The following is a 17,833-nucleotide window of genomic DNA, read 5'->3' as shown; positions in this document are numbered from 1 at the left end:
CCTTGGGCTGTGGAAAGCTCGACCACATCCTGGTGCTGGTGGCCATCTCTGCCCTCCCTCAGCCTCCATACCTTCCTCCAATGGAGATGTTCCTCAGGCTCCACACACTTCCTCAGCGACATGGTCCACTCTTGCAGTTCTATTTTTTTTTTTTTCAAGAGGGCGTCTTCGTCTGTCACCCAGGCTGGAGTGCAGTGGCACCATCTCTGCCTCCTGGGTTCCAGTGATTCTCCTGCCTCAGCCTCCCGAGTAGCTGGGATTACAGGCGCCCGCCACTGCACCTGGCTAATTTTTGTGTTTAGTAGAGACAGGGTTTCACCATGTTGACCAGGTTGGTCTCAAACTCCTGACCTCATGATCCACCCACCTCAGCCTCCCAAAGTGCTGGGATCACAGGCGCCCGCCACCGCACCCGGCTAATTTTTGTATTTTTAGTAGAGATGGGGGTTTCACCATGTTGGCCAGGATGGTCTCGAACTCCTGACCTCGTGATTTGCCCACCTCAGCATTCCAGAGTGCTGGGATTACAGGCATAAGCCACCGAGCCTGGCCAACTGCATGCCTTTTTAAAGCTGTTGCAGTTCTTCTGCCCATCCTGCTGCTGAGGGACTCTCTCCCCTGCGTGTAAACTCCAAGAAAACTCTGTATCTCGTTTGCTGGGTTTGGTTCTCAGCCTTTTTTTTTTTTTTTTTTTTTTAAGAAAGACAGGGGTCTCACTCTGGCCTGCTGGAGTGCAGGAAGGTGATGTAGGTCACTGCAGCCTGGAACTCCTGGGTTCAAGCGATCCTCCTGCCTCAGCCTCCCAAAGTACTGGGATGAGAGGCGTGAGCTACTGCGCCCAAACTGTATTGATCATGCATTCAGCCATCTATCCACCCATCCTTCATATTTGTTGATGCATTTCAAAATAAGTTCCAGCATCAGAACAGACCCCTCCTCAAAGGATACCCCTGGCTATCTCATGGGTAGGGTGCCCGCTAAAGCTTTTCCCATCCCTAGAAGCCAGCCCAGCTATCCTGTTTGTGTTAATGGTCTATGAGCACTGCAGGGGCAGATCCAGGACCGTGCAGGTCACCCCTGGATCCCAAATGCTGAGAGTGGCCCGCAGGGAAGCTCAGGGACCTCGGGATGTTGCTAGTAGGTGATCTACTGCTGTCCACTGAGGACAGCTGACACTGTATGGAGGCACAAATTGTCCCTCAGTGTCATGTTACCCTGAGGCCGACCGCTGAGAACAGATCCACATTTCACCCCCCAGCCACCTTCCACCCTCCTCGTTAATTCCCAGGGCAAGGGATGGTCTGGGGCAGCCTGGAGAGACCAGACCCACAAGCTTTTTAAAATAACTGCATCCTTTAATGGCAGTAATACAATTATTGGATTAAGAGACCACAGGAGAAAGGCAGGTGACGTTTCTGGAAGACAGATATGAAGTATAAAAAGGGTGTGAAATAGTCATGCGGCGATCATTGTAAAAATACAGTTCATTATATACATATTTGCACCACCAACTCTCAACTCTGAAACAGTATTTACACTTTTGTTACAATCCTGGTTAGAGAACAATTTTTCTTTAAAAGCTCGGCCTGATGGCAAATGAGAATTTCAGCTGAATTCATAGTCCTATGAGGTTCTTAGGCTGAATATTCCAAGAGGAGGGCTCCAGCTTCTATTTCATCCACAGATTTCGGTTTAAAAAATATTTAATTTTCTTTTACAAAAGAAAATTCTCAAAAGGAGAGGAAAAACAACAACAACAAAAACCAAAACACTGCCACACTGTGTATTCATACTTATTTTACAAACACCAAGAGCTGCACCCTCTGCTTCAAGGCCAACACTGGTGGCTGAAGACAAATCTCATTAAATCTCATTAATGATTGTTTAAAAAAAAAAAGACAAAAAGACAAAACCAACCAACCAGATCCCAGCACTGACCCCTCAGGGCTGTGCAGTCCTGTAGGACAGACACCCTGCTTCCTGGCTCCAAACTATGAGTTTTTCATTTTTCTCTTTTTCGGGTGGGGTGGGATAGGAGCCTTGTTCACCCCACCCTGAGGTGGAAGGAAGGGGAATCCCTTGGCAGGTAACTAGGTCTCTTCATGGTCAGCAATGAAGAGATTGGCCTGCAGCCACACGGCGGGCCAGGGAGACGGGCAGATGCAGCCACGAGCACACACTTCCTGAGGCCCCTCAAGCGGCCCAGAAGCAGGATAGCAGGCCTCCCCCAGCACCTCTTGCGCCCATCTCCCAGGCTGTGTCCATAGGTGGGCCTCCTCCCAGGCTCTGCAGATGAGGCTGGCCCTCAGCCAGGGTGGGAGCGTGGGGGGAGCAGAGGCTCCCCCTCCCCCGGCTGCAGGGTTCCCACTCAGCCCGTTTCTTAAGTGTCCACAAATCCCACAGAGCAACACACCTTAGAACACCTACATCTGCTGGCTTGGGAGAGGAAACCCGAACACATCAATACCTCATGCCCTGCAGGTCACACAGTGTGAGGAGGTGCGAGGAAAACAGGTAACACTTGGCCAGGAGCCACCCCAGGGCCCCCGCTGTTGAGGCCTGGCGGCGCAGCCACTGCACGGATCCTGGAGCTGTCCGGGGCCGGGCTGCAGTGCAGGCATAGCGGGTGCGTGGCTTGAGGACCAGGACAGACCCTGCTGTGGGCAAGGAGGGTGTGGCTCTGATAGGACAGGTCGGATAATACTGACAGAACGTGCGTGCTCCTAGGGGCTGCCTCCTGGAGGTGGCTCTTCAGGACTCCGCCCCACACCGGCCCCCACTACCTCTGGGTCCAGTTCTCTCTGGAGGCTTCTGCAGCAGACTGGGGGGCGTCTGCTTGCTCTACACAGAGGGTGGCGGGGAGGGCACGCGTGGTAATCCAGGGACAGGAGCAGGCATGCGCCAGGGAGCCCCCATAGTGCCGCTGAGGGCTTTTTCCTTAATACCTTTTCACTGTCACTGTCTCCTGAGTGGGTTGCCACGCCCTGCACTGAAAAGACAGTGATGGTGCACCCTAGGGTTCTAGAAACGCCTGGACCTGCTTCCACACAGGCCCTGCCATGGTCTTGGTTCTGGGTCTCTTCGGGCACAGGGTGAGGAGCGTTCAATACCTTCCCAGACACCAACTGTTCCCTTTGTCCTGGGGAAAAGGGGCCATGCTTTGCCCAGAAAACCCACTGGGCCTCCAGCAAGATCCAGCCAGGCAGAGCCCACGGGGTCTGACGCCAGGCACTGGCGATGGTTCACAGGTTTGCAGGCATAAGTCGGTTTGCTCAGCAGAAGCCCCTGAGCCCGCCACACTGACCAGAACTTAAGATGGTTATATACAATTTATAAATCTCAAAGAAAGTACTACTTTAAAAAACAAGAGAAGGAAAGCACAAGAAAAGAAAAAGGAGAAAATAAAAAAGGAACACCCAGTCTGCCTCCCCTTCCCCCCAAGTTCCCCACCCTAGGTGCTGCCCTGAATGCCACCCTAGGAAGGGCGGCTGGAGCTGTGGCTCTGGCTGGACACTACTGGCAAAAGGGGGAGGCCGTGGGGTCGAAGCCTTTAAAAACATCCTTCAGGGATGCCGCATCCTGCTCGCCCTCGCGGGCCGGACTGTTCCCAGCAAATGGGCTTCCTGAGCCCGTCTTGGGTGCCTGCTTCACTGTCCCGAAGAGGGTGGGCACGGGCAGGTTGTGCACCCCGGGCTGGGGTGGGGCACCCTCGGGGGGCGGGGTGGTGGTGGTGGCAGCGGGGGCTGCAGCGGCCTTAGGCCGGGGCCGGTTGTAGCTGTTGTATCTGTCCGTGGGGGCGCCCCCATCAGCACCGGCCTTCCCTGTCTCTGGCTGTTCCAGGGCAGACTTGCGGACGAACGGGGGCTCCTTAGCCTTGGAGGCCGAGCTCTTGCCATTGCCCTCAGCACCCTTGGGCTGGGCACCCGTGTCAGCAGCCAGCTCTGTGGCTTTGCCCCCCGCGTTGGGAGTCCTCGGGTCGTAGAGGCTGATACCGCTCAGCACGCTGCTCTGCCCGCCCCCTCCGCCCTGGCCCAGTCCACCGGCCGCCAGCACGCGGGGGTCGTAGGGAGCGGTGGCTGGTGGGGAGGCATCCCCACTCGGGCTGGCGGTGGGAGAGGGCACCTCGGCAGGGCCGGGCTTGGCAGCCCGGGAGGAGGCCGTAGAGTCTGTGGGTTTCTGCAGCCGAGGGTCGGTGGGGGCCTTCCGCACCCGGGGGTCACTGGGTTTGTCGCTGGAACCAGGGGCGGCCGAGGAGCCGGTGGCATTGACCGTCTTGAGGATGCGAGAGAGAAGTTCAAAGTCAGGGAGGTTGGTGCCCTGTGTGCTGGAGTCCGTGGAGGCGCCCGGGCGCTGCCGGGCATTGGGGGGCCCTGCCGTGGCAGCGCGGTGCAGCCGGGGGTCCAGGGTGGGCATGGATTGCAGGGCTGCAGGCACGGGGGGCACTGTGTCCTGCTTGGGGACAGGTAGGGGGATCAGGTCCTCGGGATTCCAGAGCACGGTGCGGGCGAAGCTGGGCTTGCTCAGGGTCACGTCCTTCTTGATGTGGCTGAACTGCTGCAGCTGTGACCGTGGGTCCCGCAGGGGTTGCCCGGGGAGTGGGTCCAGGGGAATGTTCACGGCCTTCTCCCGCAGGGCCCGCTCCCCTTCCTCCTCCTCCGTTGGGGACGGCCCAGACCCCTTGGAACTGCTGGGGCCCACAGGGCTGGAATGAAGGCTGCCTTCGGGCTTGGAGGTGGGCAGGGCGCGAGCCAGCCGAGGATCGGAGGGTCCCGAATCACCTGGGCCAGACCCACCAGAAGCCTCCGCATGGCGGGTGAGTCTGGGGTCCCGGCTAAGGCGTGGGTCAGCTAGCCGGCTTCCTGTGGGGTGTCCCTTCTGGAGGCGGGGGTCCCCCAGCCCACTGCTGCTCAGCTCCCCAACTGAAGCCGGGGGTCGGCTGGACGTCTGCTGCCTCAAGGTCTTCAGGATGGAGGTGACACTGCTTCCACCCTCATCCTCATCACTTGAGTACCAGTTTCCGGTGTCACCTGGGAAAGAACAGAGGAGCAGGGAGGGGTGAGTGGGAGCATCCACCGCCCGCCCTCTTGGACCCCACAGCAGCCCACCGTGAGCAGCTCCTTTGCTCGTGCATCTCAGAACCTCAGGTCCTCCTCTCTAAGGCTCCCTCCCCACAGCGGGCGGCTGAGGAGACTCAGGGAGCTAAGGCGCTACGGTTTATGCCATGCTCCCCAGCGCTCCTCAGTGGCAGCACTGCACTAAGTAGTTTGTTTTATTTAAATAACTCACAACCACCCCAGGAGGTACTGATACTATCATGCCCATTTGACAGATGTGAAAACAGAGGCACAGTGGCGTTCCATTGGAGTCAGGGCCAGGACTGGGCTGGGACTCCTAACCCAGAGCTCTGCTGTCTCCTCCCGCCCACCTCTGGGCTGGTTCAGCCCCCACTGTGGCAAGTCCGGCTGTGGGCACCTCTTTCTGGAGGTCCTGGTAGCAGACACCATTGACTCAGTTCTGGCTAGGCCTGGGGCTCACAGACATTTGCCCCCAAACTGGCTCGTGATGTCCCCATGTCCCAGGGAGGGGCTGGTGTGGACCAACCGCGGTCACCGGCTGATAAGAGGCAGGGCCGGCTGGGCAGACTCAGACATGGGCTCAAGCAAAACCTAGGCCAGTACAGCCTGGGCCATCAGGGGAGCGGCCCCTCTTCCTGCTGTCCCACTGGCTCCTGGGCTACAGTCAGGGCCACCTGTGGCCTCTGGCTTCAGGATCTAGGCACCACTTGTCATTTTACCCCAAGGTGGACACCACTAAGTCAACCACGCAGCAACTGAGACTTGGTGGCTCGTGAATATGATTATCACTGGTTAATTTCAATGACTATCTCTTGTCTGTTGGCTCCTTGAGAACATGGTAGGAAAACAGGGGACTGTGAGGGTCTCCCTAAAGCCTCCTCTGGCAGGGCACAGGAGGTCAATCCTGTTGGCCGCTGTCTCCTCCAGGAACCAGCCCTCCACCCTACTCCATGGGATCAGGGTCTCTCCTGAACCCAACACAGAAAGCCACCCCTGACTGCCAGTTTTCTCAGGGACAAGCAGCAGCCCCAGCCCGGCTTCATGGCCCTGGACAGAGGTCCTCCCTAGCCATGGGCTCCTTCCTGACAGGAAACCCAACCTGGAACACCCCACCACCGCCGCTCCCCTGCACAGCGGCCCGGGGCCTGTGCCCCGGCCCCTGGGGCGCACACGTGCCTTCCTCATTCTCCCGGTCCTGCTTGCTGCTCTCAGCCAGCCTCCTCGCTCTCTCCTCCTCCTCCTGCTGCTTCTGCTGGATCCTCAGGTACAGGGCCCTCTGGGCTGAGGGCAGGAAGTCAGGGACACCGGCGCCTGGCTTCGGCCGGCCTGGGGGCCCTCCCTCAGAGAAGCTGTCGGGCTCCAGAGGGTGCTCAGGGAAGAGGTGCTCCCCAGGCTCCCCTGGCAGCTCTTCGTAGTGCCCGTAGTCCTCTGCGGCAGGGAAGAACCGAGGGTTCATGTCGGGAAGGGCCTCCAGGCGCCAACTCCAGCCCCCCTGCCCCTCACTGCAAACCCACACCGATGGCGATGGAGAAGGACGCACAGTCTGCCCCTGCCTGCCCTCCCCAGGTCTCAGGGGAATGGAGTTGCCCATGGGTAGCCCCGCCTACATGAAGAATGAGGTTCACAGAGAGGGTTGAGTGATGGGGGCAAGTGCTTATGAGGTGGAAACAGGATGGAACATCGGATGTACGTTTTTAAGACGCAAGGAGAAAGCTTTGAAAAGACACACAGAAACAGTCCCGCTGGAACGCAGATTCTGGAGAGGCCAGGGATGGATCCTGTACTCTTTCCTGTACTTGTTTCATTATTTTTGATGGACAGGAGTTTCACGGTTTCTTTCTAACAATCAGTAAGGAAACACCGTGCATCTCATAGTGAACTCGATCGTGTTCAACACTAAAAGCCAGGAAAAGAGAATGAAACGGGCCAAAGTGCTGCTCTGGCCACAGGTCAACAGCGGCTCCAGAGTGCCTCCCTTCCCGCTCCACAGCATTAGGGGGTGTCTCAGGAAGCATGGGGCCTCCACCTCCTGCAGCGTGGGCACTGGCACCAGCCACCTCACCCCACACACTACCCCAGTGCCTGAGCCAAGAGCTGTGGGCAGCAGCACAGGCTGACGTGGGGACGCAGCAGGCGTAGAGGGGAGGGCAGGCTTGGTGACATGTCCTGCGTGTTGCATGTGTGACACATGTGAGCATGGGAGACAGCGAGTCACTGAGACGGGGAGGGGGGGCGGTTGTCCCCACTCTGCAGTGATGGAAATGTTCTAGATCTGCAGGGCAACATGTGGCTGCCTAAATCCTCCTGGGGCAGCTGAACATTTAAAACGTGGTGTCTAGAAAAGTGCACTTGTAACTTAGCTTACATTAATTTCAACTTCGTCAAGTGAACCTGATGGGCCAGCCTGCTCTATGACACATCCCAGCGCAGAGCTGGGACCCACTCTATGAACTAGACAGCCGAGGGTCCCCCTTCACACACAGTCTGTGCACACGCCAGAAACCACTGACCATACATGTTAGAGGGAGGATTTTATGAAATGGGATTACTCTAGAGACAACTACTGCTACCAGTGTGACCGACTTCTGGTTCCCCGCCAGCAGAGCTTTTCCCATGCACCTTTCAGACACATTTGTTAAAGGGGGAGGAGGTGAGAACCCCAGTACCTCACCATGGCAGCCTGTTTTTCTCGTCTTTCTAAAGCACCCACTCTCACCCAAGTATCTGCTCTCTCAGGTCCATGCACCACCTAAAGCCAAAGCCGTTCACATTTTGATCTCTAGCCTGGGCCTCTCCCTGACGCCCCTTAAACCACCCCCTCAAAATTTCCACGTGGCCGTCAGAGGGGCAGGCACCCTAGAGTGACTATGCCCCACGTCCAGCGCCCCACCCTCAATGCCGCTCCTGCCCACCTTGCAAAACACACACAGGGCTCACACTGCCCCACGGCGCCGCATCCAAACCTCGAAGCCCTGCCTTGCACTCCAGTGGCCGCCCTGCTGCCTCTACCCAGGGACAGCCCCCAGCAGCTGCCACAGCAGCTCCCCGAGTTCAACACAGCGCCCCCACTCGCTGCCCTCGGAGGTCCCATCATTCCTCACGTTTTGAGTGCTGCTTCACTTCTCAGAGAGACTTTTGTGACTATCCCCACCGAGGCACTGAGCCTTCTGGCCCACTGCCACAGTACTCCACCTTTTCTTCTAACAATGGCCAATGCTGAAAGGAGCCAATTCCTCTACACGCTTGACACCTGCTTCATTCCACCAAGATGCAACTGAGCAAGGACAGTGGTGGCCTCTCGTGCCTGGCCCTCCTCCTCCAGAGAGCTGCACACCACATCTCCTATGGCTGCAGCAGTGTCATCTAAACCCCTCTGCTCACTGGACATTTGTTATCAATGCAAAAGGAAAAACAGGCAGGAAAACGGCTGGTAATGGGCACAGAACCCGCAGAGTCCTGGGGTGGACACTGGTTGCTCCAAGCCGAGAACTGCCCGGAAAGAGATGGTTTTGGCCAGGCCACTAACTGAGTCCTGATGGGCCCACCAGCCTCTCAGCCTCACACCCTTGAACACTCATCCCCCTAACTTCCCACGCTTCCGATTCCAGGCACAGCTTGCAAAATTAAAAAGAAATAACTTATATTGATAATACACAGAATACTCCTTTCTTCAACAGAATAATAAATCCTATGTCACTGAAAACATTCAACCATTAAATGGGACAGAGATGGAGTCATGCTTTCGAAGAGACTCGGACGAAGGAAGAAAAATCCCATCTCCCCGACTCTGCTCCACTGTGTAAAGCCTGCAGCCCCAGGCAGCCACACCTGGAGCCCCGCATACCTGCATCCCCCAGGAGTCCGGGCTCCATCTCCATGCCCTCCTGCTGCTGGTAGAAGTTTTCATAGAAGTTCTGGGCTGGCGGGATAGGGGGCATCATTCCAGAATGTGGGGAGTCTCCAGGGCCGTAGGGCATCATTGGAGGGCCACCAGGGCCCATGGGTGGGCCAGGATTCATGCCAGGGCCCATCGGCATGTCCGGGTGCATGTCCGGGTGCATGTCCGGATGCATGTCCGGGTGCATGTCGGGGTGCATGTCAGGATGCATTGGACCGCCCATTGGCCCTGGGGGTCCCATGTTGGGCCCAGGGCCCATTGGCCCTGGGGGTCCACCGGGTCCAGGGAACCTAGAAGGGGGAAAAGGCGCCTGTGAGGGAAGCTGCCAAGGAGGGCGGTGGCCACACCCCAGAGGAGAGGCAGAGGGCTGCAGAGCCCAAGGTCATGGGCCCCAGACCAGGACCCCCCGCAGCTGAGGAGAGAGGCAGGAATCTGCCCCAGCCAGGCCTGCCCTAACAAGAGGAGCCTGGCTGGGCCCAGGACAGCGCCCCCTGCCTGCCACGGGGGTCCAGGGCACTCACCTCACACCCAGCTTCTCAGCCAGCTGTCCCGTGGGCCGCACCACGATCTCAAACAAGGAGGGGATCTTCTTGTTGTACATGTCCTGCTGCTGCAGTTGCTGTGGGGACAGCGGCTCATGCACTGGCATGGGCATCTGAGGGGGCCCGGGTGGTGGGGGAGGGGGAGGGGGCGGGGGCGGGGGGCCACCCTGCATGGGCCTGCCATTGGGAGAGGTTGGAGCCTGCGGGCCAGGGGGCCGAGGAGGGGTGGGCAGGAGGCCCACACCAGGGGGTGGTTTGGGCAGGGGGTTGATGCCCTGCTTCTTCAGTTCCTCCACCTCCTTCTCGTCCTCGGCACCTGCTTCTGCATCATCGGCCAACATCTGCGGGTGAGAAAGAACAAAAGAAGGTGTGGACAGGGTCAAGATGGAAACGGACCTCTCCAGGTCTGAGAGCTGAAGTTTATGAGGAAAAGTCCATAATACAAGGACCTTGAAGTCTAAAGGCATAAAGCTAATGACCAAAATGGCTCTGTAACAAAAATCATCATCAGCCACCTCTCTGCTCCACTCTCGGGGACCAGCTGGCGGGGGGGGGGCATTCCTGCTCTATGGCAAAATACATATAACAAAGCATACTGTTTAACCATTTAAAGTGAATGATTTGGCCAGGCGCAGGGACTCACATCTGTAATCCCAGCACTTTGGGAGGCCGAGGTAGGTGGATCACTTGAGGCCAGGAGTTCAAGACCAGTCTGGCCAACATGGCAAAACCCCGTCTCTACTAAAAATACAAAAATTAGCCAGGCATGGTAGTGCATGCCTGTAGTCTCAGCTACTCAGGAAGCTGAAGCAGGAGAATCACTTGAACATGGGAGGCAGATGCTGCAGTGAGCCAAGATCACACCACTGTACCCCAGCATGGACAACAGAGGAGACTCTGTCTCAAAAATAAATAAATAATGCCAGAGGTGTTGGCTCATGCTTGTAATCCCAGCACTTTGGCAGGCTGAGGCGGGCAGATCACCTGAGGTCAGGAGTTTGAGGCCAGCCTGGCCAACATGGTAAAACCCCGTCTCTACTAAAAATACAAAAAAATTAGCCGGGCATGGTGGTGGGCACCTGTAATCCCAGCTACTCAGGAGGCTGAGGCAGAAGAATCGCTTGAACCCGGGAGGCGGAGGTTCCAGTGAGCCGAGATCACGCCACTGCACTCCAGCCTGAGCCACAGAGCCAGACTCCATCTCAAAAAACAAAAACAAAAACAAAATAAAATGAACGATTCAGTGGCATTTGGCACGTTAACAATGTTATGTAACCACCACCTCTATATAGTTCTAGCACATTTTCATCACCCCCCAAAAGAGACCCTGTATGCACTAAGCAATCGCTCCCCACCCTCTACCCCCAGTCACCGGCAGCCACTCTGCTTTCTGTCTCTGCGGACCTGCCCCTGCTGGACAGCTCCTGCGAACAGACTCATGCGCTGTGTGCGATGGGTGCTTTCACTTAGCAAAATGCATCTATCTCCAACAATGCTACATCTATCAGTATGTCACCCTGTTTTTTATGGCTGAATCATATTCCACTGTCATGTTTGGATTTTAAGGGCCTCTGATCTCAACTCCTGACCATGACCCTCAGGGCCTAAGAGCAGGGGTGGGTGTCTGGGTATCTGACTGGGCAGCTTCCTGGCAGCTTCATTTCCTCCCACGATCCCGACTCCTCCACCCCTACCACCCAGCCTCATTTCAGTGCCATCAGAGGCCAAACTCTCCCCTACAGGGCCAGGACCAAGCTTCCCCCAGGTTTTTATTTTTCCCTTTATTCCCATGTGGCTCAACGTCACTCAACTGTTGAGGTCCCTCATTAGATGTCAATTCATAGTGTCTGTCCAGTCTCCTGTATTCACTACTGGGGCACCAGGAGTTCTCTGCCAACACTGCCTATGCCTTGTCAGATTATTCAGTCATTCCCATGTTCATCCTGGCTCAACCTCCCCATCAACTCCACGAGGGCAGGACTGTTTCTTCCCTGCTATATCCCCAGGGCCCCCACGAGAACTGATACAGGGCAGATGCCCAATGAGTGAATGAGAAATGTCAAAATCTCAACTGGACTAGAATGTCTCATCAGTTAGGATCGCGTGCAGAAAAGTGAACACAGGAGGCCTGGCTGCTCTCCTTGGAAGGCCTGCTTGCAAGGCTAGGCCTCGGCTGGTGTCTGGGAAGCTGGATTTTGGAAGGGCTCCCAGCATTCACTGTCCAGTAACAGGGGCTCACTGCATCTAAACTGTTTCTGCAACCAATGCAGTTTGTGCTGAACGCCTGCTTTGCCCCCTCAAATCTGGAATTTTGGTCCATGCCGGGCAGAGGCTGCCTAGGTGAGCGGCCCTAGTGAAAACCCTGGGCGCTGAGCAAGTCTCCTCGCAGACAGCATGCCACTCGCACTGTCACAACTGGAGGAGGGCAGCGTGGCCCCTGTGAGTCCACAGGGAGAGGATGCGTCTGCTTCCTCCAGGCGCCCTCATGTACTGATTCCTGGGGCTGAGTTTGCCTGTGTCCCTTCACCGCAGTAACATCTTGGCCGTGAGTCCCCCAGCAAGTTGCTCTGGGTCATCTTGGGGACCCCAGCACAGATCCCTTAGTGGGTCCTAACATAGGGTCATCAGGATAAACTAGTCCTGCACGTCTGCCCAGGAACAGCAAGGGGGACAGAAACAAGACCCCCTGGTGGGGGTTGTGCATTCGCAGTTTTCCCTTCTCCTAGCCATTAGCAATGGTATCTGGACCGTGGAACCCCAAGGTCCAACAAGAATGTGGATTCATGGGGGAGGGATGGAAAACGACGCAGTGGAACCCCTCTGTCCTTCTGAGCCCTGCTATTCCAGGGGTGGTCAGCATGTGAACCAGCAGCGCAGGGGAACCTGTGGAGGCAGAATCCGCATTCTGCCCTTGGAGTGTGGGCAACGCCACCTGAGATAAGCCTTGCTGGGAGGGCCCAGAGCCTTGCGCCAGCTGCTTTCAGCACTGCCATGGGCTCACTTCCTCCTGGCCCAAGGGCCCTTCCTCAACTGTGTGTGGGGCCATAGCTTGCGCTGCATCTGCCACCCTGCATCTCCCCCCTCCTCCTCCTCTTCAGTCCCGACTGCCTCACATCCTGGGACCGCCGGTGACACCTCTTCACGGAGCCTCCTGAACGTCTGCCTCGTGAATAGAGCCCAGCTAGAGTCCTGGGCTCCCACACTTGTTCTTCACGGCCTGATCCCTGCGTGTGTGCGCGCACACACACATGCACACACACACTCACACTCCCCATGTGTCATCAGCATCTGCCCAAGGACCCAACCCTGCCTCCTCACCACCCCCAGTGCCTGGCACAAACAAGGCACAGAGATTTATTGAGTGAACAACTAAGCAAGGAATACAAACTAATGCACTCTGCCCTGCATTCCCTGGAATCCAGAGGCTGGGTCCAGTGCAGAGGAGAAAGGAGCTCAGGCCCTGAGTGGTTGACTCCACCATGGAGTCAACTGCAGAGTCAACCCAAACTGCCCATTGGTCCTGCCAGCACAGACCCTGTGGAGGGCACCTCTGTCCCCAGCCCCTCCACCAGCAAAGACACCAGCTGAGACAATTAGCACCCCGCTAGGTGCCAAAACCTCTCTAGCGAGGACAGACTATCAGTGATCAGAGTTTCCAACAGTCAGTCACCTTCTGCAAGCAATAAGTAACACTTGTAGAGGTGTGGAGGCATGTGGGCTGAGCCCCATCAGGCCATGTGAATAACCTCCAGGCCACTGGTCACCAAGCTGTTGCCCCAAATTGGAAACAACTCAAATGTCCTTCAATGGATGACTGGATAAACAAACACAGATCATCCGCTCAGTGGGACACTACACAGCAACAAATGGTAATGAACTGTTTTGTTTTTTTTTTGAGACGGAGTCTCGCTCTGTCGCCCAGGCTGGAGTGCAGTGGCGCAGTCTCGGCTCACTGCAAGCTCCGCCTCCCGGGTTCACGCCATTCTCCTGCCTCAGCCTCTCCGTGTAGCTGGGACTACAGGCGCCCGCCACCACGCCCGGCTAATTTTTTTGTATTTTTAGTAGAGACGGGGTTTCACCGTGGTCTCGATCTCCTGACCTCGTGATCCGCCCGCCTCAGCCTCCCAAAGTGCTGGGATTACAAGCGTGAGCCACCGCGCCCGGCCGGTAATGAACTGTTACTTGCAACAACGGGTGAATCTCAAAGGCTTCATGCCAAGTGCAAGAAGCCAGACTCAACACATGCACGCGTGTGCACACACACACATACACACACTCACACTCTTAAAGCCTGTTTACCCCATAATTCTATTTATATGATTTGCTTGAAAAAGCAAAACCAAAAGACAGACCCTGATCCACGACTGCCAGGCACTGGAGATGTGGGGTGGCATTTACTATAAAGGACACAGTGGAGATTCTGGGGTGACGGAATGGGTTTCCTAGATCCATCTTGTGGGGTGGTGACATGACTCAATGTGTTTGTCAAAACTCATAGAACTAGGCCGAGCGCGGTGGCTCATGCCTGTAATCCCAGCACTTTGGGAGGCCAAGGTAGGTGGATTACAAGGTCAGGAGTTCAAGACCTGCCTGACCAAGATGGTGAAACCCTGTCTCTATTAAAAATACAAAAAAATTAGATGGCCAGGCGCAATGGCTCACACCTGTAATCCCAACACTTTGGAAGGCCAAGCCGGGCGGATCACAAGATCAGGAGTTCGAGACCAGCCTGACCAACATGGTGAAACCCCGTCTCTACTAAATATACAAAAATTAGCCGGGCGTGGTGGCACACATCTGTAATCTCAGCTACTCAGGAGGCTGAGGCAGGAGAATCACTTGAACCTGGGAGGCGGAGATTGCAGTGAGCCAAGGTTGTACCACTGGACTCCAGCCTGGATGACAGAGCAAGACTCCGTCTCAAAAAATAAATAAATAAATAAATAAATAATAAATAAAAAAAAAATTAGCTGGGCGTGGTGGCGGGCCTCTGTAATCTCAGCTACTCAAGAGACAGAGAATTGCTTGAACCTGGGAGGCAGAGGTTGCAGTGAGCCGACATTGCACCACTGTACTCCAGCCTGGACGACAGAGCGAGATTCTGTCTTGGAAAAAAAAACAACAAAAACTCACAGAACTATATATCAGGTGCGGTGGTTTATACCTGTAATCCCAGCACTCTGGGAGGCCTGCAGGTGGATCACGTGAGGTCAGGTGTTCGAGACCAGCCTGGCTAACATGGTGAAACCCCGTCTCTACTAAAAATACAAAAATTAGCCAGGCGTGCGGCAGCCGCCTGTAATCCCAGCTATTCAGGAGGCTGAGACAGGAGAATCACTTGAACCCAGGAGGCGGAGGTTGCAGTGAGCCGAGATCGCATCACTGCACTCCAGCCTGGGCAACAAGAGTGAAACTCTGTCTTTAAAAAAAAAAAAAAAAAAAAGGTACCAAAGAGGACACACAAAAACATATAGATAAAATGCTAAGAACTGCTTAAAGCACTCAGATAAATTTAGAAGGTATGGATTTTCAGCTAGGCATGGTGGCTCACGCCCGTTATCCCAGCACTGTGGGAGGCCAAGGCGGGCGCGGATCACCTGAGGTCGGGAGTTCAAGACCAGCCTGACAAACGTGGAGAAACCCCGTCCCTACTAAAAACACAAAAAATGAGCTGGGCGTGATGGCACATGCCTGTAATCTCAGCTACTCGGGAGGCTGAGGCAGGAGAATCGCTTGAACCTGGGAGGCGGAGGTCGTGGTGAGCCAAGATCGCGCCACTGCACTCCAGCCTGGGCAACAAGTGCAAAACTCCGTCTCAAAAAAAAAAAAAAAAGAAGGTATGGATTTTCAGGAAAGGGGTCTGTGTGCATACTCCCAAGCAGAAACCTACAACCCTCTGAGTTTTTCAAACATCAAGTTTTGCTTTCAGAAAACATTGCTCTCTATAGAATTTACTTTTAATGGACTCAAGTATCATTATACTTGATCTCTGTTGGCTTCACAGGTGCCCACTTCCATGAAGCCAACGGAGATCAAATATAATCCCAATGCCACTTAAAAATTTTTTTTCCAGCCGTTGAAACTACACACAAAAAGCCCCCTTAAAGTATCTCTATTTTTTTCATTATTTATTTCCTAAAATTATGTTTGGAGCTAAATGAGATATATTATTAAAATTAATTTCACGAGGCAGGTGGATTATTTGAGGTCAGGAGTTTGAAACCAGCCTGGCCGACATGCTAAAACCTCATCTCTACTAAAAACACAAAAATTAGCCAGGCACAACCGGACATGGTGGCTCACACCTGTAATCCCGGCACTTCGGGAGGCCAAGGCAGGAGAATCGCTTGAACCCAGGAGGCGGAGGTTGCAGTGAGCAGAGACCATGCCACTGCACTCCAGTCTGGCAACAGAGTGAGACTCTGTCTCAAAAAAAAAAAAAAAAAAAAAAAAATTAGAAAAAAAAAAAAAAAAAAAAAAAAAAATTAGCCAGGCACAGTGGTGCACACCTGTAATCCCAGCACTTTGGGAGGCCGGGGCGGGTGGATCATCTGTCAAGGTGGGTGGATCAGGAATTAGAGACCAGCCTGGCCAACATGGTGAAACCCTGTCTCTACTAAAAATACAAAACTAATCAGGAATTTAAGACCAGCCTGGCCAACATGGTGAAACCCTGTCTCTACTAAAAATACAAAACTCAGCTGGGCATGGCGGCTGGCGCCTGTAATCCCAGCTACTCAGGAGGCTGAGACAGGAAATCACTTGAACCTGGGAAGCAGAGGTTGCAGTGAGCCGACATGGTGCCATTGCACTTCACCTGGGCGAAAGAGTGAAACTCCGTCTCAAAAACAAACAAACAAAACTTAGCCAGGTGTGGTGGTGGGCACCTGTAATCCCAGCTACTGTGGAGGCTGAGGCAGGAGAATCGCTTGAACCCGGAGGGCAGAGGTTGTGGTGAGCAGAGATTGTGCCATTGCACTCCAGCCTGGACAACAGCATGGTGAGCAGAGATCGTGCCATTGCACTCCAGCCTGGACAACAGCAAGACTCCATTTCATTTCCCCCTTTTTTTTTTTTTTTTTGAGACGGAGTCTCGCTCTTGTTACCCAGGAGGCTGGAGTGCAATGGCACGATCTCGGCTCACCCCAACCACCGCCTCCCGGGTTCAAGCAATTCTCCTGCCTCAGCCTCTCGAGTAGCTGGGATTACAGGCATGCACCACCTTGCCTGGCTAATTCTGTATTTTTAGTAGACATGGGGTTTCCCCATGTTGGTCAGGCTGGTCTTGAATTCCCAATCTCAGGTGATCCGTCCACCTCAGCCTCCCAGAGTGGGGGGATTACAGGAGTGAGCCACTGCGCCTGGCCAGACGCCACTTCAAAAAAGAAAAAAAAATCAATTTCACCTGTTTCTTTTTACTTTTTTTTTTAATGTGGCTACTGGAAAATTTTAAATGAACGATGTGATTCTGTGGTGCTCCTGTGGGCAGCACTGGCCTGAAGCACAAACTTGGAGCCTCCAGCAGGGGGCAGTCCTCAGTCAGAGATCAGTGAGTCCTCCCAAGTAGACGTGAGGCCTGACTGGCCACTGCATCCCCTGTCAAACAGCTCAGACTCTAGGTATGTACCGATTACATAACCCTGGGGCAGGCCAGGTGCGGTGGCTCGCACCTGTAATCCCAGCGATTTGGGAGGTCAAGGTGGGCGGATCACAAGGTCAGTAGTTTGAGACCAGCCTGGCCAACATGGTGAAAGCCTGTCTCTACTGAAAATAGCTGGGCACAGTGGCGCGCGCCTGTAGTCCCAGCTACTCGGGAGGCTGAGGCAGGAGAATCGCTTGAACCCGGGAGGTAGAGGTTGCAGGGAGCCCAGATTGTGCCACACTCCAGCCTGGGTGACAGAGTGAGACTCTGCATCAAAAAACAAAACAAAACAAAAAAACCCTAGGGCAGCAGGCTCCCCAGAGGGACTTGCCTTTTCCTACAGGCGCCCTGCCAACGAGGAATGGACATTCTCCTACGTCTGCTTGCATGGGGCTTCCCCTGCACCCCTCACAGGGGTGCCCCTGTCACCAGTTAACAAGACAGACACTGACAGATGGACTCTGGAAGCTGGCAGATGTGCTGATGCCTTGATCCTTTCCACTGTCAAAAAAAATAGCCAATCTCCTAGAACCTCCTGTAAACTAGAAGGCAGGAAAGCTTCATTTGAAAGGACAGCTGTTCCCGTACCCACTCACTCCCCAGATGAATTGGGAAACTCAGGACTGATGTTTGGGTATTTAACCCTAACCCAAGGTCCTCAGCCTGACTCCTAAGG

At 54.9% G+C, this 17,833-nt stretch overlaps 1 protein-coding gene across 8 annotated transcripts in view; it reads right to left on the bottom strand.

Moving 5' to 3' along the window:
* Positions 1–3,314: 3,314 nt before the first annotated feature.
* ZC3H4 (zinc finger CCCH-type containing 4) overlaps positions 3,315–17,833 on the bottom strand; it is a 48,463-nt gene continuing 33,944 nt past the window's right edge. For all 8 annotated transcript variants that reach the window (XM_032169357.2, XM_032169358.2, XM_032169360.2 and 5 more), the window contains 4 exons: positions 9,495–9,856; positions 8,920–9,263; positions 6,252–6,503; positions 3,315–5,027 (listed from right to left, as the gene is read on the bottom strand). In XM_032169357.2, coding sequence (XP_032025248.1) covers positions 3,514–5,027; positions 6,252–6,503; positions 8,920–9,263; positions 9,495–9,856 — 2,472 coding nt within the window. In that variant the 3' untranslated portion in view covers positions 3,315–3,513. The remainder of the gene's footprint in view (positions 5,028–6,251; positions 6,504–8,919; positions 9,264–9,494; positions 9,857–17,833) is intronic.

This window comes from Hylobates moloch, unplaced genomic scaffold, assembly GCF_009828535.3.
Source record: "Hylobates moloch isolate HMO894 unplaced genomic scaffold, HMol_V3 SCAFFOLD_12, whole genome shotgun sequence".
NCBI classification, from domain to species: Eukaryota; Metazoa; Chordata; class Mammalia; order Primates; family Hylobatidae; genus Hylobates; species Hylobates moloch.
Note: the sequence above shows the minus strand (reverse complement) of the source record. Positions and strands in the feature narration are given on the sequence as shown.